This window comes from Bombyx mori, chromosome 25 (genome assembly GCF_030269925.1).
Source record: "Bombyx mori chromosome 25, ASM3026992v2".
Lineage (NCBI taxonomy): Eukaryota > Metazoa > Arthropoda > Insecta > Lepidoptera > Bombycidae > Bombyx > Bombyx mori.
In genome coordinates, this window is record NC_085131.1 from 4,625,935 (window position 1) to 4,635,076 (window position 9,142).

Below are 9,142 nucleotides of genomic sequence, written 5' to 3' on the forward strand. Positions count from 1 at the left end.
ACATTGACAACAGAGGTCAAAATTTCAGTGCAGAAATAGTTATACCTACACTTGCGGGCTTACAATACGCCCTGTGGCCAATAAATACCAGCAAATTAATATAAATTTACAAAGTTGACGTATTCCCTTGTCACTAAACTATTTTCATTGTGGAAGTCGCTCGTGAAGTGTTACGTGTAAGTATTGTTAAGTACGTACGTCCTTAGAAAGTAAAAAATAATTCGGAACTTTATAGCTGGCGAGGTCGCATCGCTAGATTCGAGTAGATTTGGTGGTAGGATCTCTTGTGAGTCCGCGCGGGTAGGTACCACCGCCCTGCCTATTTCTGCCGTGAAGCAGTAATGCGTTTCGGCTTGAAGGGTGGGGCAGCCGTTGTAAACTATACAGAGGCCTTAGAACTTATATCTCAAGGTGGGTGGTGCATTTACGTTGTAGATGTCTATGGGCTCCAGTAACCACTTAACACCAGGTGGGCTGTGAGCTCGTCCACCCATCTAAGCAATAAAAATAAATAAAAAAAGACGCCCGTCTTATCCTTGAGCGGTTAGCCCATGATGTCTACATCATGACCATTGGCATCGTCGAATTATTACGCAATGTTAATTTTCATTGGATCTGGGACTTACGACGCAAGGAAAGATCTTCCACCGAGCTGGTAATATTGCTCAGTAGACCGACGGCCCGAATGTTATTATTCGGAACTTGTGTATATGCAAGCTTAACTTGAAAATGTTGTAAGCGAAATTCAGGGATCATGTCAAATATCTTGTGTTATTTGATGGCTACCCGCCACAGATTCTTTCACACACGACAGTATACCTTCGGTCTTAACGCATATTGAAGTCTGTTCTTATTATATGAAAGCGCTTTTAACTTCCACGAAGAGGCTTGGAATTTGAATCGTACGTTTTTCAAATCAAGCTACTCAATACCTAAACCAAAAGTAACAGAAGTAAATAAGAACTGTACATTTTATTCAAATCAACAATTTCACATAAAAACATATTTAAGTATAAACAAATAAAACAGAAGTGCATGTCTTATTTCGAATTACAAGCTTTCTCTTGCCTAAATAAATACAACATTTGTGTAAATTTAAGAGTTATATTACGTTCGACAATCACTGCAGTGTGCTCAGCGCGAGTTTTTAACTTCTCGATCGCGTAAAAGTTAACTTATATCGTCTTCTCGCATTAAAACTGTATAATCTCAAAACTTACGAATTTTACAGGAGAGTGTTTTAAAGGTTTAACATGTGATATTTTTGCTATTAATCATCTTTGCAACATTTATTTCTTATTTTTTACCAGTCAAATTATCGGTCTTTTAAAGTAAGATAAAATTATTTATTAATTTTGTTATTAGTAGTCGAAACATAGGTAAGCTAAAAAAAAAAAACTAAAACTAAACTACGCTCTTTTGACAGTATTTGTGAGAAAAACACTGGTGATATATACCAAATGATACCGCATATTAACTCAGTTTCGAATGTTTTTGGAAATTGTACACTTTTAATGCGAAAAGACGATATTTTTTTATTTTTTTTTTATTTTTTATTGCTTAGATGGATGGACGAGCTCACAGCCCACCTGGTGTTAAGTGGTTACTGGAGCCCATAGACATCTACAACGTAAATGCGCCACCCACCTCGAGATACAAGTTCTAAGGTCTCAGTATAGTTACAACGGCTACCCCACCCTTCGAACCGAAACGCATTACTGCTTCACGGCGGAAATAGGCGGGGTGGTGGTACCTACCCGTGCGGACTCACATAAGGTCCTACCACCAGTGAAACTTGTGAACTTGTGCACGCAAATGTAGCACACTGAACAAATTTCAAGATGGCGTCATATGTGCTTAGTACGAGTTTTGTAACGTTCTCGATAGCGAGAAAGTTAACTCAAGTTTGTATGGGGTTGGAACGTTTGCGTACGTTTGCCGCTAGGGGCGCTGTTCCAACTGCATACAATTTTGAGTTATCTTTACGCTATAGAGAACGTTACAAAACTCGCACTAAGCATACAGTTCTATTGTAAATTGTGTTTGCGATACTCGAACTAACATACTGGCTGTTATTTGTTAATCAGCACAGATAAATGAATTCACTAATTATCCCATTTCTTCGACACGTCAATGTATTCTCCGTCGGGCGATTCGTAGTCCTTGATGGGCGGCGTCGCTACCGGACCGCTTATGGTATAAGGCAGTAGTTGCAAGTCGGGCTGAAAAACATTAAGAGAAACATTAATCTCGTTTTTTTTTTCCTACCTAAGCTGAGAACCTTGAGAGGCTATATCAGCGTAACCTTAACCAGTAGGGGCTCAAACCTGACGACCTGACGGTTGCTAACACGAACCCTAGCAAGAGCCGTGCTTCGCAGAATCTACCGCATCGGAAACGCGACCCATGGGAAGATCCGGCGAGAAACTCAGTGGGCTGTGTCTGTGGGTTAATTTACTCGACGAGCCCTTCGTCGCAAGCGACGGGTTCGACGAGGACGATGACCGGTGCTTAAGGTACCTAGAAGCACCGTTAGTGGATCGGGAGGATCCGATATGACGTGATAATCTGGGACACACACATCCCTGAGGGGTCAATGTTAAATTTGATTTTAGCGATTAAAATTTTCTACGGCTTCCGAGAGAGCCGAAGATATAATTAACACTAATTGTACAGTTTAATTTTGCCTTTGTTATGATCATTATATTATTTGCGATGTTTAGAATGCTTACAGATTCTGTGATCGCAGACACAAAATCCAACTTTATTTTTTAAATAAGTATTATGAAAGAAAGGTATGTAAAACAAATTCATGTTGTCGTATTGCCTAAGCTGGATTTTTTTAATGCTGATGACCAGATGAACTCAAGATCCGTCTAGTATTAAGTAGACACTGAACCCCATAGACAGCGCAATGTGAATGAGCCAACCACCTCAAAACGTGAGTTCGAAGTCTCAATTTTATTGTATAATACTCCTCGAGTGTCGAGGACGCATGAAATCTCCAAGGCAGAAATTGTCTCGTCCCAAAAAAAAAAAAATTTTACTGACCTACATATGGATCGGACTAGCCTTCGTCTTTCGAGAACGAATATAACCCTCAGAATTGATGGAAATAAATACTAATGTACGTATTATCTACTTAAATAATCATTTAGAATCGAAACATAGTTTGATATTTTTTATGAGAGAACTGCATTTTTTTTACAAACTTTTCAATCTTTTTTTTTATTGCTTAGATGGGTGGACGAGCTCACAGCCCACCTGGTATTAAGTAGTTACTGGAGCCCATAGACATCTACAACGTAAATTCGCCACCTTGAGATATAAGTTCTAAGATCTCAGTATAGTTACAACGGCTGCCCCACCCTTCAAACCGAAACGCATTACTGCTTCACGGCAGAAATAAGCAGGCGGTGGTACCTATCCGCGCGGACTCACAAGAGGTCCTACCATCAGTACAATCTTTCATACAATTGATAATCAATATACCATAATAGCTTCATTGTACAGATCCTCTGATTCCTCGTACAGCCTGTCCAGAGCGCGTCTCTGGGCTGCCATGATCCTGTCGACTTGTGCAATGTTGTTCATATATTCATCACGTTTGTAACGAGCCCATTCCTTTTGGAGTAGCTCGCGGGCTTCGATTTCTTCGACCGACAACTGAACAGGAGGCCGTTTATATTTTCTGTAACATTAACATTCTTAAGAATATTGCACAATTTTGAAAAAAAAAAAACCCTAAACAAATCAAAATTTGTCTAATAGCTTTTAGGTTTTTAAGCAACCAGATAAACGTGACAAAAAAAAGGGTGCGTGTACTTATGTACGCGCGTAAGAAGTTATACTTCAATTTTAATCAATTTGAATAAAATCAATTAACCAACATCCTCAAACACGCATATTGGACATCCCTTTTCTTGACATCGTATAAATTCGATAATTCTCGGTACGTTTCGGAAAATTCATCTGCGGCTATATTCAGACTCGACAAGTTACGTCGGTCGTATTGTAAGGAACGATTTAGTGGGCAACTTAATTTCTGTTAATTTTGTGTCACGGTGCGCGCATCGTAAAATTTCACTCTCATCAATTTTTCATAACGCGCCTAAAGAAGTATAACTTCAAAAATTCTGTATTAATATACAGACACACATAGTGCGAGGACTGTGAATAGAGGAAAAAAGAAGCAACTTATGTTTAGACTATCTTTTATTACTTGGCAAAAATAATGTATGGAAATAAAGTATAGGTGAATGCAACACTTCTCAGTACCGGTGGTAAACATAATGATATTGTACAAAAAAGATCACCTCAGTATATTTTATAATATAAAAAAAACTATAATAATATAGTTTAAAAAAACTATGATAATATAGATTTTTTTGCTCTTTTTTTGCTTTGGTAACATTACAAAAGGTGTCATTTTTTCTGATGTTGTTACAATATATTGTTGTAAGTAATTACTTGAGTGAATCCATCAAGTGAAGTGGAACCTCCAACTCATCAATAGGTTTCAACTGTCTAGCATTCTTCTCAAGCCTTCGAATTTGTTTCTCAATTTTCTTACGACGGCGCTCTTCACGGGCTTTAACAATAGCAGGATCTATTTTCTTTTTTTTCTTCATTGGTTCAGCCCTGGGAATAAACAACAAAATCATTACAGACTCAATCACTTTTTACTACAAAACTCTACAAAAAAATAAACAATGTTCAACATTAATATTAGTTGATGGAGGCTAACACTTAGCATTGCCTTAGGCATGCAATGATTCTATTATAATTCATAAGGACATGGAAAAGTTGGTTTACAACTACTAACACAGCAGAAAGCCATCAATGACTAAAGTGACAAGTCAAGCTAATAGAGTATCAGTTCATAAGCATTAGAAGCAATAGAAAAGCAAATGGCTAGCAGTTGATTCATGTTAACGTTGAATAATTACAGCTAAACATGATGAATAGAAGTCACTATACATGATATAAACTAGTCACTGATTGTATCTGTCTGTGTGTAGGCTTTGTTTTTCTAAGCACAACAGTTTTGGTATGATTTTTACTAGCCTTTATCAGATTTTTCATCCAAAATGTTGAATGGCGTAACCGGGGTTCGGTTTGATAGAATTTAGGTGCTTAAAGAACACTATCCATCACTTATAAGGGTTGATCACTCACTAGTCATGAATAAGAACATTTGTATAATATGATGTAAAAAAACTAGCTAAATGGGAACAATTCTAAAATACATGTAAGATGTAACCATTTTTCTGAAAATAAATCCTCACTACCTCCATAGATAGGTACACAGGACATCCTTATTGCTACTTTCTAACTAGCCTTAATTTTCTGGCATTTGTTGGCATTTATTCTTTAATATGCTGTATAAAAGTGAGTAATTAGATATATAATTGTGTAATTATAGATTTCTTTTTTATATATAAAGTAGCAAAATTATCATTATGCGGTCCATATTTATCAACCGATAAGTACACTGCATGTAATTTATTTCCTGAAGTAAATCTTGTCCCCCTGATGTTAGTCTGAAAGTTAGCAATGATAAAACCAACTATTGTATTTTTGTATTTAATGTTTTCCATTTGTGTTTATTTTGGTGTACACAATAAAGCACACTCCCACTCTCTCTTTCTAAGCGGAAGATTTGTTTAAAATCAAGACATTAATTTATTTATAATTTTTGACCATTATTTACAACTGCTATAAAATTTTGGCCCCCTTAATTTCACTATGTTACAAGTGGAAAAATAAAAAGTTGATAGAGTTAAAAATAATACTTAATGTATATTACCATAGCTGTTCAGTGATCTTGAACGTTAAGGCACTTGTCGTCGATATATTTCGATTTAACTGAAATTTTACTGTGGGACATATTGATAATCTGAAATTGACAAGATATTGATCATTAATAAAACTATGCAAATTTGATAATTGAATTTTATAGTTTCTGTGTGTAGAAGTACACTGTAAATTATAACGTATATTAATTATTTAGTTTGGTAAATAATAATTTAACTCTTTATTTTATAGGTTATGTTTACACACTACAACTTACCTAGAAAATTGTCTTAGAATAGACATTTTAAATTTAAATTAAATGATTATTCCGAGACTGACTTTCTTTGATATTTTAATATTCTTGAAAAATTAAAAAGCCACCGTAAACTTAAGTTTCTTGACAGCTTCAACCAGATGCTTATCATTCATCTGACTGACAAAGACAAAGGAAACGTGGCCCATCCAGCCCAACCTATCCAGCTCTAAACAAAAGTCGTAACCATTGTGTTGATGAAAAGTTAAATGGATCGGAATAAAATAAAATGGAATTAAAGGAATTTAAAATATTACTATAGACTAATTTATGTATTTTAAGTTTAAGTAATACATAAATGTTAATCATAATTTAGCACATGAATTTAATTATGTTAGTGGCGCTAAACTAAACAGATAATTTCAAAATTGAAATAGATATCTAGCACATGCATATTATATTGAATGTAAAAGTGTGATCTAGTCTAATAATAAATTAGAAAATGAGTATTTTAATAGTAATGAATAAAGAACAACCTTGTGACGGATGTCTGCACTCTTGACTCAGATCCACTAGGATATCCGGGAGGTGTGAATTGACTGTGTCGTCAAGGCATACTTCGAAAAGCTTGCCGACCAAGGGGTCCAGCAAGTGGACGTCCAGTGAGGCCAGACAAATATGCTACCCGCGCGAAACGCGACGGCCTATATACTCAGCCTGACTCGCAAAAGCACTGTCTCATCCGAAGTTCGGACGAAGGTTGTTGAGCGGCAGGAGCTTGAAGTAGCTTTAACTACAAAATTCCCGAAACCACCGATACATAGATGGAATTAGGTTGACTTCCTCCTGACATAAAATAATACAGGTTGACTGTACATACTAATAAATTAGCCGGCGTAAAACAAAATCAATCCTTATTTGAAGTGCATAAAACAAAATATAAGTAAAAAAGATGTCACCAGGTTTTTATGCATACAAGTTTTTTATGGAAGTACATCCATTACCAGTTACTACGACAGTCTGTATTAATAAAGCAAACAATGACGATCATCGAATAAAGGTAAACATTGATTTATACGTACGTACGTTCTATTGATCACCTATTTGTTGCATGCGCTAGTAAATTGATAGTGCCGTGTGACCAAAAGGTTCGTTTGTATTGTTTGCCTCTATACACCAATTCTTTATGATTGATTAGATTGAATTGATATATTCTTCATAACTGTATAGAGGATATCCTCAGCCTTTTGAAAAATCATTTCAATACTTTTTTTCTTTCTTGTAAATGGTAAAAATTCAAAAACGAACACACGGTTTTAAAACTTCCCTCCACGGTGTTTCATGAGCGCTGTGACGTGATCTTCTTAAACAAGTTTTGAAAATAGTCCTCAGTATTTATAAGTTAATGACTGTACTTCTGGTACTGTTGATATCCGGCGGCGATCATTAGGCGTAGGTTTGGAAAATAATAATTGTCAGACAGAAAAACAAAAAAAGTAGACATTATTTAAAATGCCGAGATCTGTTGAACTTTGAAATTTATAATACCGAGCCATGTTTTTTGACATCTAAAGTAGATGAACATCCAATTAATCCATAGTTAGTACACTTAACATTTAAGAAATTACACGGCACAACTGTTGTTGAGCACTTACAAGAACTTATTGATTTCACGGTGAATTTCATTACCTACGCATCTTTCTTTGACTCCGATTCTTCGAAACGGAAAGCTCCGTAGTCGATTCAATTTCTTTTTGTTTTGTTACGTAAGCTGATAAGCCTTGAGAGGCTTTTTTTATGATTGATAGTTTACTGGTGGCCCGGAGGCCTTCCCAGTTTCACAAGGACAGGTGGGCGAGCAAGGACTTAGCCAGAAGGGGCGAGATTTGCTAACAGCTACCCGACCGCCTCCAAGGGAGACCTAACAACTCAAGAGTAGTTGCTTCGCGAATGAATCTACTTCCGGATCGGAATCGCGACCCACTTAGAAGATCCGGTGAGAAACTCAAAGGGCTGATGCTTAGGTTAGGCTGCACGTCGAATTCTTTGCCGAGTTCGACGAGTACGGTTACCGGGGTCTCTACTTCTGCTGTTAGAGCGGAAGGCGTCTAATGCAAGGGTTATTGGATCTAATGGAGCCTTGATAGGTTATGCCAGCATACGATTTAAACAGAATGGTGATACCTACCGTTTTATTGTACATATAATTTTATCTTGAAAATTGTACTCGATCACATGTATGATATGTACACATGTATGGTCCCTATAAGTAGTATCTACTAGTAGTATTGCAATTAAAACAACTTTAACGTTTTAATTTCACGTCTTTTATTGTCCTTATACCTATTATTTCGGATATGTTCGGACTTCACTGTTTTCATGGTCGCGGCTACGTCTACGATTCGCGAAAACCGAAGGAAATACTAGTTTTAATAGTTCTGCGTGCGAAGAAAACCTTTGTCGTATCTCAGTATGACGACTAATACGCTGGGGTACCTATTTATTCAGCCACACAAATAATTCCAACTCAACATTAAACCGAAGACCAAAGTGCTTCCTTATCACTATCTACTTATATAATTAAAAGTATTTTTTTTTATCTGTAACCAAGAACAAATGTATAGAGCTATAATGAAACAACTATTTACTAAAACTCTGAAGTACACTCCCTACCTACAAAACCTTGATTTACAAATCAAAAACAATATTTTTTTTTTTTTATTGCCGTTGTCATTTATTGAACTTTGAAGATGGTTGGACGAACAACGCAAATCGCGGTATTCTCCTTGAGAATTGAGGTCTCAAGTCTCGTCTGTATTGTCAACAGCTATCCTGCCTCTCAAACTGAATAGACAAGTTGATTATACCCGTGCATAGCGGTGGACTCTGTCCATTCTAGAAAATTGGACATTATTGAAAAGCATAAAAATCACTAATGAAATCTCTTTTAGCGATACTTCACTAATTTATTATTATTTTATTAAATGTTTCCATTATTTTTAAAATCTATGCAACCTACTCAAAGATGGTCTTTAATATAATTACCGAAATTAAAAACATATAGTAGGCTTCGTCGGCTACGGCGCGCCCAAG

The 9,142-nt window shown here is 36.2% G+C and overlaps 1 protein-coding gene across 2 annotated transcripts; it reads right to left on the reverse strand.

The window, feature by feature from the left end:
* Positions 1-957: 957 nt before the first annotated feature.
* On the reverse strand, positions 958-6,275 carry LOC101740994 (large ribosomal subunit protein mL40). Of its 2 annotated transcripts, none has more exons than XM_012697682.4 (5): positions 6,074-6,275; positions 5,810-5,899; positions 4,471-4,641; positions 3,493-3,691; positions 958-2,222 (listed from the first exon to the last, which is right to left on the reverse strand). In XM_012697682.4, the coding sequence occupies exons 1-5, from the start codon at positions 6,097-6,099 to the stop codon at positions 2,106-2,108; spliced, it is 603 nt and encodes a 200-aa protein (XP_012553136.1). In that variant the 5' UTR covers positions 6,100-6,275; the 3' UTR covers positions 958-2,105. The 2 variants fall into 2 exon arrangements, with proteins under 2 accessions (XP_012553136.1, XP_062532045.1); XM_062676061.1 differs by lacking the exon at positions 958-2,222 and adding an exon at positions 3,159-3,220 and having other exon boundaries at positions 3,463-3,691.
* Positions 6,276-9,142: the final 2,867 nt, after the last annotated feature.

Bases quoted from the DNA above. Each gene is read 5' to 3' on its own strand.
- LOC101740994 (XM_012697682.4), bottom strand. From the start codon at position 6,099: ATGTCTATTCTAAGACAATTTTCTAG. The intron at 4,642-5,809 runs GTAATATACATT...GTTTATTCCCAG, and splicing joins AAGATCACTGAACAGCTATG to GGCTGAACCAATGAAGAAAA. The intron at 3,692-4,470 runs GTAATTACTTAC...TTAATGTTACAG, and splicing joins CACTTGATGGATTCACTCAA to AAAATATAAACGGCCTCCTG.